This window comes from Polypterus senegalus, chromosome 6 (genome assembly GCF_016835505.1).
Source record: "Polypterus senegalus isolate Bchr_013 chromosome 6, ASM1683550v1, whole genome shotgun sequence".
Lineage (NCBI taxonomy): Eukaryota > Metazoa > Chordata > Cladistia > Polypteriformes > Polypteridae > Polypterus > Polypterus senegalus.
Genome location: NC_053159.1, coordinates 31468723 through 31490641, shown reverse-complemented (window position 1 = coordinate 31490641; position 21919 = coordinate 31468723). Strand labels below are relative to the sequence as shown.

Below are 21919 nucleotides of genomic sequence, written 5' to 3'. Positions count from 1 at the left end.
GCTGAACTATGGCCCAGATGGGCCCAGGAACCTCTGCAGAGCTTACCAGTGGCCACCCCGGATTCCAACATGGCTGTGGAAAAGTCCATCTCCCATGGAGCCCTGTGGGTATCTGAGACACCAGAGTCATTCGGGGGGCTGCCACCAAGTGGTCAGGGGGAGGTACTGAGCAGCCCATGCTTGCTCACCTGGCACATACACAGAATGGCATCCCGTCTGTCACAGTATTGTGGTCTATGGCTGGCTTGTCATCTCGGCCAATACCTCCAGGCCGCCAGATGGAGCCCTCCCTGCAGCATGGAGGTGCCTCGAAGACCAGCAGGGAATTCTGGACAATGGAGTTTTTATCCACAGCCCTGCTGGATACCACAGGGGCCGCTAGAAGGCGCTGCAGGGAGACACAAGGATTGTTTTCCCTACAACCTGGAAGTACATCCTAGTCACATGGACAGAAGAAATGACGTGCTTCCGGGTTGAAGAAAAGGAGTTTTTCACCCGACCCGGAAGTGTTACAAAGTCACATGGACTGAGGGAAAGAAACACTTCCGGGTCAAGGACTTTAAAAAGGACTGTGGGAGATCCCAGGGTTGGCAGGGGACAATGCGTCTGGGAGTGTGGAGGATTGTTATTGTAGTAATTATTGAGTATTGTATGAGTATTGTGGAGTGTAGGGTGCTTTGTGCATTTATTAATTATAATAAAGTCAACTTTTGGACTTTTATCTGGTGTCTGGCGTCTGATCTGAAGGTTCAAGGGGACGACAGCACCCCCTATTTGTCACAACATTCAAGGTGGAGTTTCTTTGAAAACACTGAATTTATTTGTAGAAGTTTAAAATACCTAGAACCATATGCCCCTGAATAATAATAATAAAGATAAGGAGGCTGCATATTGAAAAGAGAATTGTAAAATGCAATAAAAAAAATGTTAAAATCAGCTGATGATAACTTGAGGGTGCATATGATCTGGACAACAGACAATCTGGATGAGGAACATAATGTCAGCAGCTCTGCTTTTCTAATGAACATGACAACTATGGGTCCTTCCTTAATACCATGTCATTTCAGCATATTCCTGTACATAAAGAAAACACACTTATATGCAAACAGTGCATTGGGAATTAGTTTGAAACAGAACTTAAATGATCATGAGGGAGTAATAGAGGAAAAACACCAGATAAATAGAAGCTAAAGCACAAATAAAGTCTACGCAATATATTTAATCAGCAGAAGATGGGGATCCACGTTGAAGTTTGAAAAGGACAGTAAAATTGAATAATTTCAGTTGCGTCCCCTAATGGTACCATGTTGGTTTAAGTGACACAGAGGAATATGCCTAGGAGCCTCATGGTCTATTAAGGACCCCTGCCCTTTCTTAGATCAGTCGTAAGTCCCCAGTGATTACTAATTTAGATGCAGATTTTGCTGTGGCCCTGCACACACACATCCCATTGAGCCTCCATCAGTTTGACATCTAATGACAATTGGGTACTTATAACACCCAAGTGCAGCAAGCCACAGTGCATAGAAGCAGGGCCTCATTATATCCCACAGTCCTGGAAGATGTTCTTTTACTTGAAGTTTCTCACAATTTCACTCACTTTAAGCATTTGAGACACAGAATTTAAAACAATGTGACAGAAAGCAAGCAAAACGGTCACTCATTCCCTGGACTGTGCTTCTTTGGCTGGTTGGCCACATCAGCCTTATTCATTCCTAAGGTTCTCTCCTCTCTTCTTAAAATCTGAGGAACATAAGGCACAGGGTGTAAGTGTGAGAAGTTAGGGCCCGCCCCATCAGTTGTCCCCCAAGAAAGTAAAGGCAACTCAAACAAGATTGCCCAGAATACCCACCATACTGAGGATACGTTCCCGTAGCTCTTCTTCTGATAAAGGCCACACTTCCTCACCGGTGAGCAGTCGATCTCGATCCTCTGTGTCAGCATCTTCCCTATGTGATAAACATGGATCTTCCTTGAAAAAGAAGTTACCCTGCTGCTTTCTCCTAATCCATCTCATCCCTCTCTCTCCTACCCCATTTTATAAGCACTGCCATTTTCATTTTTCAACTTTCAGTTCTTGCCACTCAGAATGATCCTCCCCAATCTATTTCATCCACTCAATAGTAATTCTCATGGACTTTCAACTGATTTTGTCTATTAATAATCTTTGTTGCATCCTCCCAAATTAATCTCTTGAAAGTCTTCCTATATTACTTATGAAAACATTTGCCAGCTGTCAGGGTGTTGCTAGGGCACAGATTAAACAGGGCAGGAGACAGTCCTCACCAAAAACAATATATCCACTGTGGTTATCTCTACATGGCAGTGTGGGAAGATACAGGGTGCAGAGATAAGGATGGTCCTGTAGCCACAAGTGGTGCTTTTGGCATAAAAACTTTAGTGAGATCTAGAGTAGACCTGGATGAGCCTAAGAAATTCCCCAAAGCCGCAATAGCAGAGCAAGTTTGCCTTTACGTCAGACGCTAGAGGGAGGGCAGCCCAGTCTCTGAACAGGGTCCTTGATCATCTAAGGGATGGAGGTCATTAGAGACTAGAAGAAAAGGAAAAGTAAATCCTCAGGGCTGGTGGACAGTACCAGCCAATACTGATACCCAAAAGAGGGAGCAGGCGCAACAAACAATGAGCCTTGAAATATTTAGAGTTACATTGGGATGTGGAATACAGGGACATCAGGGTTTAATAATGGGAGCTCTGTCCCATAGTACCTGCACAAGACCCAAGAATAGACACCATTGTACAGGACTTAAGAGCTGCCGAGAGGGGAGCTAACTAACTAGAGTGAAGATGAAAGAACAAAGATAGAGAGAGATTATTGTTCTTGAAGTGCAAGTTATTAAACGGAGTTGTGGCCAGGTTGGCTCCCCAATATTGCAGTACATCCAGCTCTCTCATTTGACAATATACAGGGTGAGACAGAAAGGATGGGCGTTTTTTACAAAATCACAAAATTGTAAATTTTTTCTTACAAAGAAATGTATTAAAAGATTTGAGTTCATATTGAAATAGCATTTGACAATCTGTAGGGATGGAAATGCAGGTCTAAATGCAAATACGCCTTACCGAACGATTACTGAGGCCAAGTTCAGAAGAATGCTTCCGAGCAGATCGACTTGGACTGCGCAGCAGGGCTAGTCGTACGCTTTCCACATTTTCAGGGGTACGTGCCGTTCGTGTAGCCCCCGGCGGTCTTTTGTTCATTAGTGTACCTCGTGTATGAAGTGCTTTAACCCAATGTAGGATAGTGTTACGAGCAGGAACAGCTTTATTTCTGTGGATATTGAAATGGCAACGAAACTCACACTGAACTGCGGTAATAGATTGGTTGTTCTTGACAAAACAGTCGTACGCAAAAACGCGGTGTTCTATCGTCCACGGCTCCATGGCTTCAACTAAAAAGAAAATAAAAAAATGCTAAGACTTCACGAAGCTAACGCCACCTACCGCACATCTGGCACTCCACCTACTGGTGAGTTCTAGCCATTTCAAAGACGTCCGTCCTTTCTGCCTCACCCTGTATATAGCCAGTTGTATACATATGTAGACTTGCTATTGCTATTATAGAACAAAGAATTTTTACAGGCTCACCTAAATGGTGGCATAGGTATGACCATGTGATAAGCTGAGTATTTTAAGTTTACCTTTTCACAGCTTATAGGATGATTAACTGCTTTCTAGCTATCAGTCCTTATCTGGTCTATGGATCTCTTTGTGTTGGTCAGAGTGGCTGAAGTAGAACGAAGAGTAAATGTGCCGTTCTCCAACCAGTCTATTCAAACCAATCTATTCAATAAACTAAATATATATAGATATATATTGTCACACATGGGCACCTGAGGATCACCTTCCAGACTCTACTAAGGTATTCAATACCACTCCATGCCGAGAGAAGGTCACGAAGAGTACCATCTTTTTTCCCTCCACAGTACCGAGAAGACACCCAATGAGGGTGTCCTTGAGCCACTCCTATATTATCACCAGAGACCCCACCCCTTCCAGTCAGATTCTTATAAAAACAGAAGTCCCTGGATAAAAGTAACTCCGTTGGGATTGGAACCCCTCTATGCAGGAGCTCCCTAACACAGACTCATCCTTGAGAGCTGAAGCTTTGGAAAAAACAACTTGTTTTAAAAGATGGTGGCAGCACCAAAGTGCCTATTTCCGTTAAGTTTTTTAGTGCTTAGCGTTGGTTTCCCAAATTTTATTTGGGACTCCTCTGCTCCTTTATCTGGTCGCAATATATATTAACAGTTATACTCAAATTTATGGCTGATAGCCATTTGAACTTACAGCCAAGAGCCATAGGAAAACAATAGGGTAATAATGTTCTAGAAATTGCCAAAACCAGCCACTAGATGCTGCAAAAGCCATGCACCTTTTATTTTTATTACATACTTGCAGCAACACTGCCGGCCGTAGAATGATACAGTCTGCATGAAAGCAGTGAGAGAAGCAGTGGTGGAGCCATGGAGGTGGCAGTCTTTCGGCTGTCTTCCTTCATGTACTGATGCTGAAACCATCAAATGGCCACAAACTAACATTCCATCCGCACTGCCTTCCTTTACATGGATTCAGCATGTGGCCGCCGAGACTCAAAGATCCATTTGGCAGTTTGTGCTCTGGTGAACCCACACAAAACGCCCAAAACCTCAATTGCAATGACCTGTACACTTTCTGACTGACAAACGGCCAATTTGAAATACAGGCAAATGAACGATTGCAAATAGAACTGACTGCATATACCAAACCCTATGGTTTTAGAGTGACTTCAAAACATTTATTTAGTGGCTATCAACAACATGGGGCAAAAGGAGTGAATGTTGAAAGACTGCTGCTACTTCAGTGACGGGCCCCTCTGGTGTGGTCACTAGTAAATAATGCTTTAATTCAATAGCAGAAATGAAAAACCAGATTAAAAATCATAATGAAGATAATGATGATGATAAAAATCTAAACAAAATCATATACAAACACCAAATTATCTTAATGCTTGCTACACTGCAATAAAATTTAGCAAACCCACCTTCTAGTGTCATGCCTTTCTTCATTAAAGTGTCATTTGCCATATATGTACTGGTCATTGGTTGTGATTATTAGGATAAAACTAACGGCACAAACTCTACATAAAATGGTGAATTATTAGGAAAATTGCAAAAGAAAGTTACCAACTTAAAACTATGGAAAAATATGAATATTTCTACATTTGTTATGAATGCAAACATCACACTAATTAAGCAATGAGATAAGTTAAAGGTAAAAAAAAAAAAACTCAGTGATTGTGAAATTGGTTGGAGCAAAAATTGACGGACACAGGGATCCTTGGGACTGAGAATGGAAACCATTGCCTAAGATACTTTGTGTTCTCCCTGTAATCATCCATTTTGATTACAGTAAACCATGTATTACTGAGAGCATTTGGAATCCTTGGCATTATACCCAGTGTGGAGAGACATCAAATGGCACTCTCATTGTTACATCTTCCAGTCAGGCTTTCCCCAGTTTTAATGGTATTGCCTTCTGCAGTCAACCTTCCTCTGTCAAGATCATCTAACTGTTTCCACACAGTGTCTTCCTCAGCCAGTCCTACCTAATCATTCCCATTCCTCCTCACATAATCCTTGCGTGTTACTTATCCTGGCATAATCACACATACGCTTATGATCAGTAGAGTAGAAACGTACACTGTAGATGGAGTCTGGATGACAATGCTAAAGCTGGGAGGTATTAGAAGCTGTGGAGTTTTTGGAATCTGATTCCTCAGTGTATTGCTGCTGTCACGTTGGCTATATTGCTTTTCAGACTCCTGGGAACAACAAGGGAGATGGTTGAGAATCAGCTGTCCAGTTTGGGAAAAATGTGCAATATGGGGTGTAAGGGTAGGGCTTGAGAAGTTAAAATGCAAGTACCTTCAAGCGTATGTAGGACCATATGCGCAACAGTTCACTGATTCTTTGCTCCATAAGCCGAAGGTATGACATCATGTTGTAACTTTGGACTCCAGCAGAATTCCCCAGCCTGTTCTCAATTCTTGAACGGTCACACCCTATCCTGGTCACCATGGAGTCGATTCCTGCAAGGGCAAAGCAGTCGAGATCTTTAATTCTACATCTTTAGAATTGCTTTTTACTTTTCTAGACTTCCAGAAATTATAACTGTTTCTGTCTGATCATCTTTAGGATCATAATAGAATTAGAATTTTCACCTATTTCTCATCATTCCTCCCCTTGCTACTCATCCTGATCTGTACTCGCACATTGGTGGTCTCTGCCAAACATAAAGAGACAATGATCCATTTTGAATCACAGCATTTTGAGCAGGCAACTGCCTCTGAAACAGGAAGACAGCTCAAGACCACCACTATAGGGACACCTAATGGCCGTGTGATCTGGTGACCACTACTGCCTCACAAATTCAACCATAGCTGAGCCTTAAAAAAACTGTCCTTGAATACAGTGGTGTTCTGCCACCAACAGACAAATTATGGCAGGTCACAATGACAGTAAAGGCAGAGACTAGGAGATAAGTCAAAAATACAGAGCTGGAAGTTGAAGAACCGGCGAGTCAAAAGTACCTAGAATGTTAATCGAAAGTCGTATTTAAAAAGGAATAGCTATAAATCAAAAATGAAGGTCTCTCAAAACACACACATACTGTATTTTGTTTTGTGTCCACAATCTTGGACAACTAAAAAATGCACAATGTTGACCTGTTGTCACTTGTCACTCACTTCCATTTGTCATCCTATAGCAACACGGTAGCAACTGCTTGCAATCTAACCACAACTAAACAGTGTCTCAAGAAGACATGAAGACTCTCTTTAAAAGTTTCAAAACAAAATTAAAATACATGACAGAATGCAATTCTACACCATAAAAACCCAAACAGGAAAACAAATAAGGAAGAATGTAGAAAAAAATAACACATAATCATAACAAGTGGTAGGAGGAAAAGAACTGCAGAACAGGTGAGAAGAGAGAGTGTAACTCTGAGGAGTTTTGGAGGCTAGTAGTTGGTTGGAAACAGAAGCATAGCTAGGGACGGGCAGCCCAGGCGGCACATTTTTCAGGGTGGCATTGTTGACCAAAAGGCTCAGTACAATTTGTGTGTAAGTGGCAGGGTTTGGAAAAATATCACTCATGAATAAAATGAGTAAAATTCTCTGATTTTTATCCACAAATACTTCAAAAATAATTTTCAGGCTCTTCTTCCGTGACGGCATCAGGCACAGCAATTGAAATGTATGAGGCAATAACAAAAATAAACATAAACATTACACCAATAATAAATTCTAGGAAGATAAACAACTAATTTATAATTTCATTTTGTTATCAATCTGAATGTGTTCCTGCTCTGCGCTGAAAACATCTCCACCTATCACTTGTACACTACACTGGTTCTAGCTTTCACAGCATAATTATATCTTTCTATTATATAAAAAAATCTTGGGTCGAGGCGTGATTTTCTTAGAGACACTTTAACATCCTGTGAGACAAGGAGGACAGCTGCTGTACAGGCTTTTAAATGTTCGAAGCACTGCGCAACATGCAGATCACACAACACAAGCCAGCTGATTGAGTATAGAGGAGGTAAAAAAAATGTATTTGTTTCCCATTGTATCACTGTTTAAGAGGGGGTTTCGGAGGAGCGACCGCATCTCCTTAGTATGCGTTCAGCCTCCCTCTTCACAACGCGAGAGGCAGAGACATAAAATGGCTGGCATGTACACGACCCCTAGGGAGGGGGTGGGCGAGCGAAGCAAGCAGGAGGCAAAGCCCCTTAGTTGAACGAATAATTAGAATACAGCTTATCAGTGCATCGATACTATATTCTTGTCTAGTTGATGATTATAAATAATTATATTTGAAAAGTTACTACTGTTTCTCTATGTATGAATAAATCTGTGCAAAATGTATCTTCATTTTTCTCTATACGTCATTTTAATTTTCTATTTAAATAGGTTAACATATTTAGATATGTTGGAGGGCGGCAAATGGAAGCACCGCCCCGCCCCGAGAAGCAAGTACTCTAGCTATGCCACTGGTTGGAACCACCTAATTAAAGAGTAAAAATGTATGTCTTTATCCAGGCCTGATGTTCTGCTGTGATGGGAAAGGGCAAGCAAAAGAAAAACTAGACCAGGAGATGAAAAGCAAAAATACAGTCTTTTAATGGGTAGAGGTCTAACTCAGGAAATTTCAAAAATCCCCTAGTGCCAAAGTCCAAAACATAAACCACAAGCTGAACTTAAAAAACAATGTACAAGGTTCAGTGTACCAGAATCAAAAATAAGCTATCCGAAATCTTGGACAATAGGGGAGAGTTCACCTTCATCTTAAAAATACGACCTTGATAATAGCATCCAACAGGAACAACAGCAGCAAATGATTAAATATAAAATGTTACCAGCACCCATGAAACATAATTGCAGTGCAAACGGCAGTGCAAAAATAAATAAATGCAATGATGAATAAATTATTATAACCAGAAAATAAACAAAGAAGTGGAAAAAAAAATACAACAGCAATAATTACTATGAACACAATTTTTGGTATTGGTATTTGATTGGATATTAAATAGTTTAATTGCCTCTAGAAATCAAATTCCTTATGAGCTCTTAGATTAAGTTGCTGTACCACAAATGAAATCATTACACCAAATGGGCAAAGAGAGTTTTAACTTTTTTTCTTTTTTTTTTTTTGATCCTTGACTGTTCCTTTTACCTTCCAAGTAATGTCTTTCATGATATTGTTTATAAAACAAGACCCCCCTTTTCACTCTTATTTCTGAGATTAAGTACCCATCAGGAGACCCTGTAGTTACAGATCTTTATGCTAGCAGGCCTGAGGCTTAAGAGTGATGAGCAACATCCACTGAATTTGCTTTGCCTCTTAAGTTCGGCAAAAAAACAGAAATGTTCTGAAATTTCTTCAAAATTCTGCAAAATACATTGCTCTCTGTTGAATTTGCTTTGGCTCAAGTTTAGCAAAATCATAGAAATGTTATGCAACTTTGCTGGGCAAAATGCATTAAAGTCAATGCAGAAAGAGAAACTAATACGTTTTGACTGGATTGCAATTGTGCAGTGGTCTTTAAGTGTTGCAGAGGGCTAGAGAAGCACCTGCAAACTATGCTGGACCAATACTTGTGGCCAAAAATGTGATTTGAGTAAGCTGTGAGGAAGAAGTGCTAACCACTGCACCACTGTGCCTCCCAGAGATACTGTAAAACTATACTCCAAGTACACAATACTCTAAAGTCTCTCTCTCAGCATCTCCCAAGCTCCTATCACTATGACTAATTAATGCTCGCCGAGCTTGTGATGCAAAGGATCAATGTTACATACTAGAGGGGCTGTCTGTTTCACTACCCAATCTACAAGGAACAGGGGTGCAACAAGCTGGTTTGAGGTGGATATTCAAGGATTTTTTGGTCCTGTAGCGAGGTGCTTTAGTCAGCAGGGAACTTCCCCTTATTTTGCTTTAATTGACGAGGAGGCTTGAAGATCTACGTGATCAGGGAGGTACTTTAATCAAGAGGACAACAATGTTATTAATAGGCTAGCCTCTTTGGGTTCCCATGCAAAGCACACTCCCCATAATTACCACCTGTTAAGTAGCATAACATGCTTAATCCAAGAGTGAAGACACAACGTAAAAACAATCTATACAGAACAACAAATTATTTTCATAATAGTCTTAATTATATTCCATTAATGTACCCCTCAAATGAAAATACTGAGTTTTTTATGCATGCAGATTGCAAATCCAGCTGAAAAACCAATCGGGTAGTGATATCTAGCATGGATGTATACGTTGTAAATTATTCACACATGTGTGAAGCAGATTTGGACTGCACCAATGTGAAGTGTGAGGTGGGTTATGCTTACAGTGTGAAAGATAGCACAGATCAGGTAGTGACATACCCAGCTCAGTGAAGTCACACTGGCCTTGCAAAACATATTGGGGTACTGAAAAAAAAACTGGTCTAACCTGCCCACACAGCAAATTTTCAGAGAAAGTTAAAATGCTTTGAAAAATACTTTGGCAAGATTTTCCAATCAACGCTACAGCTTGGCACAAATCTCCAATTTACCTCAAATTTTAATTGACTCCAGTTCAGCTCTCAGTCTAGCACTATTATTAGTACCTTTGTGCAGCTGTGCCTGCATCATTTTCATGTCCTTGGCCTTCTGTCGGTAGCCATCTGTCTCCTGTTGTATTTCAGCCAGCTCTGTCTTCATCTTGGTCACTAAGGCCTGATGATCTTCCTCATGATGAAGGCATTCTTTGTAGGAGAGTGTAATTTTTTTCTTTGTCTGATCACGATTCCCGACCCAAAATAGATGATAAATGAAAGTTCAGATCAGAACTTTTTCCCACCTCACAATAATAAGTTGTAGCAGGTTTACCTCTTCCAAATCCTCCTGTACCCTACCGATCTCCCTGGTTTGCTCGAGCACATAGCTAAAGAGTGCAATCTTCCTATCATCAGCTGTAAGTCAAGAATGCTAGGGTCAGTGGGATGAACATCAGAAGACAATGCAAGACACTACTTTTCTGATCCCACATCTCACACCTTCCATAAATCTCCTGACCAGAACATCTGGATCACTCTCTTTGGTAATTTCATGAATCTTGTGGAAGGCCTCCTCATATGTCTGCCCATTGCCACTCTCAGTTTCATCCCTTCCTGCTTCAAAAACGTCCATTGCTACAATGGAGGAAAGGTAGTTAAACATTCAACTTTTTGATGCTCATTAACATGATTGTTCAACATTTGTGGGCTACTCACCAAGCACCCGCTGGGTGTCAAATTTAATACGCATGAAATCCTTTAGTCTTTTGTCATGGTCAATTGAACGCTTAAAGTTTTCAATTTCAATGGCATGTTGGGCTTGTTTCTTCCGGCTTTGCTCTCTCAGGACCACCAGATTACATTGCGCATCCACCCTTTGAAGAGAATGCATATGTAAGATATAAGACGTGCCATTTGATTCACACCGTCCTTCATGCAATCACAGCAGCAGACCATTAATATTCCTTTTGTCTTTCATAATGAAATAATGATAGAAGACATTCATGAGAAGAATATTGTTAAAAAACGCTTCTTTGGCTCATCAGCAGCTTTAAAACTTACAAACATTCTAAGCAATCAGTCCATTTATAGTGCCAACTATAATAGCGAGGATAATGTAAATAGTAAGGTGGAAAAATTTAATACTAAAGTGAGAGCTGCTGTTGACATAGTTGCACCTGAAAAGACAGTTAAAAAATCTTCTAGCATTGATATTCCATGGAAGACCCAAAGAGTGTCTGATTTAAAAAGAATATGTTGTAGAGCAGAGCGTAAATGGAGAAAAACTAAACTAACTATCCACTATGAGATATTGAAGGTTAAAATAACAGAATACAATAACACAGTCCGTCTTGAGCGGCGCTGCTATTTCTCTAAGACTATAAATAACAATGCTAGTAATCCCAGAGTCTTATTTTCTACGATTGATCGTCTGTTAAACCCAGGTAACACAAAGGAATGCTTCCAAAATACTTCCAGTGAAACCTGTAAGGCTATTGCTGTAGTTTTCAATCAAAAAATTAATGATATTAGAAATAACATAGTACATCTCCCCAACACTGTGGATCCTCGTAAGCCTCAGTACTCCGTTATAAACAAATTAAATTCTTTCACCAGGATAGATTTACCTGATTTACATAAAATAATCTCTCAACTGAAACCCTCCACCTGCGTCTTTGACCCAATACCAACAAGTTTTTTCAAAGAAGTATCAGACGTGCTAATTGGTAATATTCTTGACATAGTAAATTCGTCACTAGATATGGGGGTCTTTCCAGACTGTCTTAAGACTGCTGTAGTTAAACCCCTACTCAAGAAAAATAATCTTGATCCCTCTGCTTTTGAAAATTTTAGACCCATCTCTAACCTGCCTTTCTTAAGTAAAGTTCTGGAGAAGGCAGTCATTGTGCAGTTAAATGACCACCTCAATAAACCTGCTATTCTTGATACATTTCAGTCAGGCTTCAGAACAAATCACAGTACAGAAACTGCACTCGTTAAAGTAGTAAATGACTTGCGGGTAAATGCAGACAGAGGCCATTTATCTGTTCTCATTCTCTTAGATCTGAGTGCTGCATTTGACACCATTGATCATAATATTCTTACAAATCGCCTTAGTCAATGGGTGGGCCTCTCTGGCAGTGTCTTAAATTGGTTTGAATCCTACCTGGCAGGGAGAAAATTCTTTGTTAGTTGTGGTAATCACAACTCAAAGACACATCCTTCTATATAAAAGCGGTCAGGATTGTCCTTCCGTACTGTTAGTGCTATGCAGGCGCAGAGTTTAACATACGCCACGTCCATTTTGCAATGCACGATGGGATTTGTACTTTCATTTTTCCAGGTAAAAGATGATTCTCTACTCCAGACTGTGCGATATCTTCTTCTTCTTTCTTACTATATATCTAGCTCCTTCCGTCCCGTGAGTGGAAAGCGTAGCTTATCACAGACTTACTACTTGCAGCTTGCGGTACGAAGCGACATGATGTGAACAGAGTTCTGGTGCTCCCATCATTCCTTTGCTTTTGTGCGCGATGCGCTGGAAAAATAGACAAAATTATGTCTCTGGAAATAATTAATGTTGATGGAGTACAAATGCCTCACCATGTAGTAAATATCAGTGGGGTTCAAAAGGGTGACCTCAATATAGAAAAAAAGTTCAAATTTTATCACAAAAATAACAGAAACTACGAGTATTAAAGTAATACCGCTCAAATGCAATATAACCAAATTAATGAGTTTGTATAAAATATCAAATTGATCTACATATTGAATTGCCTTAAGAAGTGGTCAACTTAAAAGTCGGTCGCCTTAAAAGGCGGGTCAGCCTAGTAATATCCTGTATGGTGTTCCACAAGGCTCTATCCTGGGTCCGCTACTCTTCTCAATCTACATGCTTCCGTTAGGTCAGATTATCTCAGGCTACAACGTGAGTTACCACAGCTATGCTGATGACACACAGCTGTACACACTCCGACTCTCTCGAATCACTAACACAATGTCTTACTTGTATTTCTGAATGGATGAATAGTAATTTTCTCAAGCTAAATAAAGAGAAAACTGAAATTTTAGTGATTGGCAATAATGGATTCAATGAGGTTATCAGAAATAAACTTGATGCTTTAGGATTAAAAGTCAAGACAGAAGTAAAAAACTTAGGGGTAACCGTTGACTGTAACCTGAATTTTAAATCACATATTCATCAGACCACTAGGACAGCATTTTTTCACTTAAGAAACATAGCAAAAGTTAGACCTCTTATATCATTGAAAGATGCTGAGAAATTAATTCACGCTTTTGTTTTCAGTCGACTAGATTACTGTAACGCACTCCTCTCAGGACTACCCAAAAAAAGAAATAAACCATTTGCAATGAGTTCAGAACACAGCTGCTAGAATCCTAACCAGGAAAAGAAAATCCGAACACATTTCTCCAGTCTTGATGTCACTGGTTACCTGTGTCTTTCAGAATTGATTTTAAAATTCTGCTTATGGTTTATAAAGCCTTAAATAATCTCGCTCCATCTTATATATCGGAATGCCTGACACGTTATATTCCAAATCGTAACCTTAGATCTTCAAATGAGTGTCTCCTTAGAATTCCAAGAGCTAAACTTAAAAGAAGTGGTGAGGCGGCCTTCTGCTGTTATGCACCTAAAATCTGGAATAGCCTGCCAATAGGAATTCGCCAGGCAAATACAGTAGAGCACTTTAAAACACTGCTGAAAACACATTACTTTAACATGGCCTTCTCATAACTTCACCTTAATTTAATCCTGATACTCTGTATGTTCAATTCATTATAATAACTATTTATGATGGCTCTCAACTCCGTACTGTCCCCTATTCTCTCTTCTATTTCTTTTTCCGGTTTCTTTGTGGTGGCGGCCTGCGCCACCACCACCTACTCAAAGCATCATGATGCTCCAACATTGATGGACTAAAAGCCACAAGTCTACATGACCATCATCACCAAGTCCTTCCGTGAGAACCCTAAATACAAAGAGGGCTGTTTCATTTATGTTAGGAAGAAAGCCCAGAGTGGACTGGGCGGTCTCATGGTCTGGAATCCCTGCCGATTTTATTTTTTCTCTCCAGCTGTCTGGAGTTTTTTTTTTCCTGTCCTCCCTGGCCATCGGACCTTACTTTTATTCTATGTTAATTAATGTTGACTTATTTTTCTTACTGTGTCTTTTATTTTTCTATTCTTCATTATGTAAACTACTTTGAGCTACATTTTCTGTATGAAAATGTGCTATATAAATAAATGTTGTTGTTGTTGTTTCATCAATACAGAACAGGAGAAACTATGCCATGCTTTAAGAAAGTTCATACATCTGGATAATATCCCCTACTATGCTTCTATTTTCTCCTTGATCTCTTACCTCTCTTCATAAGCAGCAGTAGAGGCATGTATTCCATGAGAGATCTTCCTCCGAATCTCCTGACGCTCCTGAAGAACGTGAAGCAGGTTTGAGGAAAGATGACAATCTTCCATAGTAAGTCCCCTAGATTGATTCTGAGAGTGATGGCAGCCATCCCAGATAAATCTGCTTGCTCACCTTCTCCAGTTTTAAGTGTATCTGCTCAAAGATGGAGCGCTCAATCTGGACATTATCTAGCTCCTTTCTCAGCTCATCATTCTTGACGAGTTGTTGATGTAAGCGAGCAAGCATCTGGAGAAAGCAACATCAGAATGGATGGAGGGATTATTGAAATGCTATCTGCCAATACTCACCTACCATAATATCTCTTAACTAATAAATCCAATCTATATGTCCATCTGCTCCCATGGATCTCTATAATTGCCCCATAGTTTATGTGAGCTTTTTAATGATGCTCACTGAATATAAGGCCAGTTCTCCGACTTCACCTTGAATCTCCACTAACTATTCTAGTAGGTTCTGACTGATCATGTCAAATCTAATAAACTACAGCTCATACTTTCCTTTTTGCCTGACCACAGCCAATCAGTAAAGACCAATCCCTTATCTGCTGTCTCAGAACATTGTTCCCTTCCCCTTGACCTTGTGCGGGAATAAGCAGGTTCGGAAAACTAATAAATAAGGGATTAACACTTGTCCTGAATGTTAAATAATCTCGACTACCTATACCGAGTTTTTCAAGACCTATAGAAGCATTGTCTGAGAATGTTGCCCAATCTTTGGTGAATTCCCACTTCAAACCATTTTTGTTAAATTGCACAGTCAATGGTGTGACCAAATCCTTACAAAGTCCAGCCGGTTCTCCAGAATTTCACGGCTTTTTGTCAGCTTCCCCAAGGATTGCACCGGCCCATATCTACCACATCTCTCTTTCTTCTCATCTATCAGTATCTTCTCCAAAGAAGAAATCTATGATAACAAAAACCATCCAAGATGCATTAAAATTTTAGTTCATGAATGCTGGCCAGAATGTAGCAGATAGGGTTGAAAAGGTCACAGGTAACCATCTACAGCTTGAGTAACAAGGCAGCCTCAGACTGAAAGCCCCCTGTAGTAATACTAATGCTCAATTGTTGTCTTTGCTACTGAATTTTCTGAAACATTTTGACCAAGCCAGATGTACTATGCTCAGACCTCCACAGTAACTCATCTGCTTGGCTGCACAGCCCCTCTTCTCCATACCTCCTGGTCCAGATAGCCTAAATCTGTCTTCTCCTCACGCAGTTGCTTGTTGAGCTTTTCCAAGTGCTTTGCCATGGAAAACATTCTTTCTGTGGTCTCTTTCTCATCCCGACAAGGTGGGGAGCATATCTCTTTCTGAAGCTTGTTTTGTTCTTTTGACAGCTTCTCAAGTTCTAACCTAATCCCAAACACAGCAATAAGATAAAGAGAACCGGGACATTAGAAAGGTCACCAAGACAGGCATAGTGGCTTAGTTATGTTCATGCACAGAGCTGGGGGTAACAAAATAATTCATTACTGCAAACTAATTGCTTTGCCAGTAACAAAGTAGTGTCACGTGTTATGGTTTGTATTCTTGTAATCATGTTACAGTAATTACTTAATTAGAATTTTGTTACTTGTGTTAAATATATTTTAACACTGAAAGCACCATGCTTACAATATTATTCTTAACAGTGTAGATGTCCCAGAAGACAGCTGGATGTCACGCCCAGGATGGAAGTGGAATCCTTACCTGGCCTGGATGCCATAATGGAATGTTGGACTAAATGTTGGCAATACCCAGCTGAGACGCTTTATGATTCTCGATCCTCATTGGAATGCCCAAAGGTTACAGGAACCAGCGAGAGAGGATGGCACAGAGCAGGTCACCCCCCACTATAATAAGTGGCAGTGTACCTCATATAGAGTCCCAATTTGGATACCTGCAAGGCTGCATGAAAGTTGGAGTCCAGAGGTGCAGCCCCATAGGAGTCCATGGAGGATGATAGAGGGACCTGCTGGGGTAGGACCTCTTGGGCATTCTTATGACCAGGAAGTGCTTCCAACTGGCCATGCCACATCACCAGAAGTGCTTCCAGGTCCAATATAAAAGGAGCCCACTTCCATAGCTCAAGGAGTTGGAGCAGGCAGCGAAGACAGGCAACACTCGCCTAGAGGAGTAGCGGTGCGGAGAGAAAGAGGAAGAGAGAGACAGAAAGAACAAGAGACAGCTTGAATGATTGTTATACAAAGGAATTTTTATAATATAACCTCTTAATTTGAATCTGGGACTGTTTTGTGCATTTGTGTTTCAGGTTTGTGGCTCAGTGGCTCCCCATAGCTTTCACAACAGATCATATGTACTGAACTGTAAATGTCAGTAATTCCATCAAACATAACACTCAAAGAAGCAAGTGGGGCTACTTGTTCTGTCCCTGCCCAATTTGCGTGGCGGACGCACAGAACATCACATTTTCATATATTTACAGGAGATGTGGTTATTTTATGACATTACATGATGCTTCATCATACTTCAAGACTGTATTGATGTTAACTTTGTCTTTATTAATAAAAAAAAGATTTTCAGGATAACTTTGTAAAGTTTTCAGCTTTATGACATATTGAAAGACTGAGTAACAGAGAGATTGTAATTTAAAAGGAAACGGCAAAGTTAATCACTCAGAATCTCTAAAAACTTTAGGAATTAAGTGATAGCAGTGTTAAAATCTTTCTTAATATTTTTATTAATTGTAAAATTAGTGTTGATTGACAAAATTCTCCCAGAACATTTTTTTTCAGTGAATATGATGTGTTTACCAGTGACCTTCTTTGATGAATATTTTCGTGGAAATTAGCCATGCAGATGGTTTACACAAACATTTTTTCCCAGTGCCCCATGATGTTTTGTGAAGCCAGATTGAGAGGTAGCAGGCAATGTTGGATGGGACAGCCCCACCAGAGTATTTACAACTGATCGTGGATGTAGGCACATGCAGAAGGATATTGTAAATATGTCAGTGTATTCACATCTTAAAGGTAATATCTTTTTGTATTGACTTGTGTGTGACTTGTGTGTAATAAGTAAGCATACTATTTTAATAATATTACCAAGAGTGCTGTGCAGTTGATGGAAACAAGAGAGAATGAAGAATCCACATGCTTTAGTGTTGTGCTTAGTTGGTAGCAGCAGCAATGATCAAGGAAAAATGTCAGGGAAATAAAACAAACTGTATTTTTTGGTTCAAGAGAGAGAAGAGTTGAGATGAGAGAATCGGGGGTACTTATTTAATTCATTCCTCCTGTCTGCCACTGTCTGCAAGAAATGTTACTGTTCTAATAATTAATTCTATTCATTTTTATCTCAGGGAGGTACAGTAGTAGTAGTAGTAGTTCACAGCCCAAGTCACATGTTTGACCATAATAATCAGTCCTCCATAGTTGGCAGACACTTCCCTAACCCTCAGGGGCACTATAAAAGCCACTGCACCATTATAATCCTCTCAAAAGTAGTTTAGTTTCTCCTTTTCTATTGACTTTAATGCATTTTACTGAGTTCAGTGAAATTACAAAATGAGGCGAGATTGTGTTAGTTGGACATGTGCAGAGGAGATATGCTGGATATATTGGGAAAAGGATGCTAAAGATAGAACTGCCAGACAAGAGGACAACAGGGATGGCCTAAGAGAAGGTTTATGGATGTGATGAGAGAGGACATGCAGGTGATGGGTGTGACAGAGCAAGATGCAAAGGACAAGAAGATGTGGAAAAAGATGATCCACTGCGGCAACTCCTAACGGGAGCAGCCGAAACAAGAGGAAGAAGAAGTTGTTCACTACCAAGAAGCAGTCCTAATAGTATATAAAGTAGATTTGTAATGACAGGGTCTTGTAATAGGCACTTGAACCCAGATATAAGAGCAAAAAAGGGGATTCTAGTATATCACCAATAATGCCATGAAAGACATCACTTGGAAGGTACAAGAAGTAAAGGACCAAAGAAATAAAAATAAATTATAACATTCCCCACCCATTAGATGGAACAATTCCATTTTTGGTACAGCAATTTTCTAAGAGTTCAAAAAAGTCTTTGATATCTTTGCCGCCTTTTTCCTTATGTTTACTGGATTACGCTTCAAATGAGTTGTTGAGAATTGTTCATTTTTGGGTTGACTTTCAGGCATATCTCTTTCTCTCCATTTTGGTCTTTTCAGCTTTTTGTGATATGTTTTCTTTTAAATAAGTCCTTCTTTTTAACAAGATTTTTTTTTTGCCATGCTATTTACAAACCAGGGGTTGACAGTTATCCGCTCCTTTGTGGAGCATTTTTATTTTTTTAAGGCAATCCTCACATTTCTGAATATTTTGAAGCCAAAGTGTAATTTGGCCAAGTGTAGTATAAAGCCAGACTTTCAAGTGGTCACTTGGGCTACAGGAAGGTGAGTTTGTTTTTTCTAGGAAGGCCTGGTTGGATGCAGGCCTGATTCTGGCCATATTTTGGAAAACTCACACTTTGCCATTGTTGTGTTCTGGGAAACACAACATCTATTTCTGGTTTATTGGATTTTTCTTGTTTGTTCTTGGATTTGCCTTGGAATCGAGTATTGGGACATATTCCACTCAGACTGATATTTAGGTAAATCTTTTTTGCCCTTTTAGTTTGATTTTGCTATTTTTGCTCTTAACTGATTATTTTAATAAATTCTCAAGTTATAAAGTTGCCTTGTTGGATTGTCTCTAAAATCCAGAGTTTCATGGTATCTCTCTTCCTTGTAAGGCATGATTACATGTTCTGTATATTTTAGAGCAGGCATTGCATTTTGAACTTCAAAAGCCAGTTCTCGACTTTGAGCCTGGTTAGGCCAAAGCCTTAGGGAAGTTATCGGGGAATGGCTACCCATGGTAAGACCATATCTGGGCAGGCTGGTGAAGATCCTGGCCTGCTTTTTTTGGTACTGTAGGAGGCCTCATACCCATTTCATCATGTAATGTGTCATGTAGTTAAATTGATCAATTCGTATTTACTTTTATTGTTTATTTCTTCCGAATTAAAACACTGCAAAGATAAAAATGGTTCATATTTGCACAGGTTTAGGGAGTAACAAAAAATGAAGCAGTAAAGGAATTACTTTTTTCGGAAGTAATCAATAAAGTAATCCCATTACAATTTAGGAGAAACAATTAGCAATCGGTAATGGATTACTTTCTTTGATCAGCTACCCCAGATCTGCTCATGTGTCCCGCATGCACACAAACAAAGGAAAGCTGTCACTCACAACTGCTTCTTGATTACTTCCTGCCACTCCGTCCCAAACAGCTGCCGCTGGCCTTCTGTGATGCGAAACTGTCGCTGAAGGAAGGCGATTTCTTGGTCTGTTTGAAAAAAAAAAGACCTGTAACAAAGTCTGGGCTATACGTAAGTGGCATTATGGCCACCTCGGACAATGTGGAGCTAGAGAGGCTGGAATACAAGGGCATACGCTGTACCTATTCGGTTTGCCTCATTCTCGCTGTCATCTGACTGGACACTCAGTGCAGCCTCTCCAAACGGCATTGGTTTGTTCATCTGTGAATGTCAAACCAAAACCTTTTATTGTCTAATCCAAGAAGAGATGAGCCATTTTAAACATGGACAAACTCCACAACAAAAAATATAAAAACACTTTATGGTGAATTAAAATATTAGAACATTCAGCCCAACCATCTCATCCATCCCTTTCACCTAAATCAGGGTCCTCAGTCACGTTCCTGGAGGGCCGCAGTGGCTGCAGATTTTTATTCCAATCCAACTGCTTCATGAGAAGTCATTTATTCCTGATGAAGCACTTGTTGCTCAAGTGACATTTGTCTGCTTCATTTTAGTTGTCTTGCTTGTTAAGATTTTTAACCCTTCATTGCTTATTTTAGTCTTTAACAGCTGTATTCACTGTTTTTAATAACTTCTTATTAGCAGTAAGATGCTAATGACAAAGGAACCAGCGGCTCTCCATCAAGGTTGTTTCTATTTTTAATGGTGTGTATTCATTGTGCACTATTTGGTTAATAAAGTTCCAGGAAGAAAACTGAAGAGAAGGTGAGGAACTGAAAATTGCTCATCCGTTTTAGACTTCAAATAATTTGGATGATATCATTAGAAAGAAAATAAAATGTACAATTTAAGAATAGAGAGATAAAGCACTAACCTTTCTTGATATTAAATATGATCTGTTAATGGCAAGGATTGCTTTCTAATTAAGCAACTGGGTTGGAACAAAAACCTCTAGGACCATGACTGAGGACCCCCGACCTTGAGTGTCACAAATAACATCAAATCGAGATTTGAAAGTCCCATAAGTCCTGCTCTAAACCACACGGTAATTTATTCTATGTGTCTGTGGCTCTTTGTGTGAAGAAAAGTTTTCTAACATTAGTGTGAAATTTGCCCTTATAAGTTTTCAATCAGGTCTCCATGTTCTTGATGCAGAGTTTATCTTAAAGTAACAAATGGGATCCACTGCACTAATTCCTTTCATAATTTTGAATACTTCAGTCATATCCCATCCTAATCTCTGGTTGATTTAAAATGAAAAGGTTAAATCTCTCATCATAACTCATACTTCTTATTTCCAACGTATGTCATCACTAGCCACCTTTCAAAGCAGGAGAGTCACTTGTCAAAATGCTTTTAGTTACAGCTTATCCTGTTTTAATTCATGTTTGCAATCACTTGCCACTGGCAGGATTCTTAAATGCTTCTTTTTCAGCCATGTTTCTGATTTTGTATATGATAACCTGCCATGAGCAGGACTTCTTCTTGGCATTCTATATTCAGCTTGGCTTCATATTCTGCAGTGCTGTCCATGTGCCACCCCAATAAGACTCACCTGCAGGGTCTCCACATGGTGTCTAGTGGAGAGCATGGTGTCTGTTCAGACGTGATCCTGGGGGAAGTCCGTGCTTAAAGAGAGGGTGGGTGAGCCAGCTGGGTAAAGAATCAGATTGAACTGGCATTAGTGTTTACTAGATGAATTACCATGACAGTGAAACACAATGTTAACATGAATAAACTAAAGAAGAAAATCTTTAAAATGCTCCCTGTGACTCTGATGTCCCAATTTTAAATTCACATGGAATGTTCTTCATTCTGCTTATTTTACAACTAAAGACACAGCATATTTTTTGGGTCTAAAATCAACTAAATCAGTGAAGTATGAAGTATGAAGTATGAAGGCCAGGTATGAGTTTGAATGTTTCCTGAGATTGACTGGCATTCCCTCTATTGATGGTTTGTGCTTTTAGATTCATAGGTTTATAGGGTCAGTATTGTCACATATGCAGAGTACTGTGAAATTCTTACTTACATCTGCTAATTAACATTGAAAAACACCACACTCCAGTGCCATGATCGGCGAGTACAACAACCTTACCTCTAACATCGTGGCTTCCTTAATTTAAAATGTCTGCC

The 21919-nt window shown here is 39.8% G+C and overlaps 1 protein-coding gene across 1 annotated transcript; it reads right to left on the bottom strand.

Annotated features, from left to right (window-relative positions):
* Window positions 1–1656: 1656 nt before the first annotated feature.
* Window positions 1657–20029, bottom strand: LOC120530491 (coiled-coil domain-containing protein 114-like). The gene is made up of 13 exons (XM_039754922.1): window positions 19963–20029; window positions 19752–19848; window positions 15719–15896; window positions 14654–14767; window positions 14477–14544; window positions 10810–10967; window positions 10594–10728; window positions 10427–10509; window positions 10165–10333; window positions 5925–6088; window positions 5700–5821; window positions 1853–1949; window positions 1657–1743 (listed from the first exon to the last, which is right to left on the bottom strand). The coding sequence occupies exons 1-13, from the start codon at window positions 20027–20029 to the stop codon at window positions 1657–1659; spliced, it is 1539 nt and encodes a 512-aa protein (XP_039610856.1).
* Between the last annotated feature and the right edge of the window lie 1890 nt (window positions 20030–21919).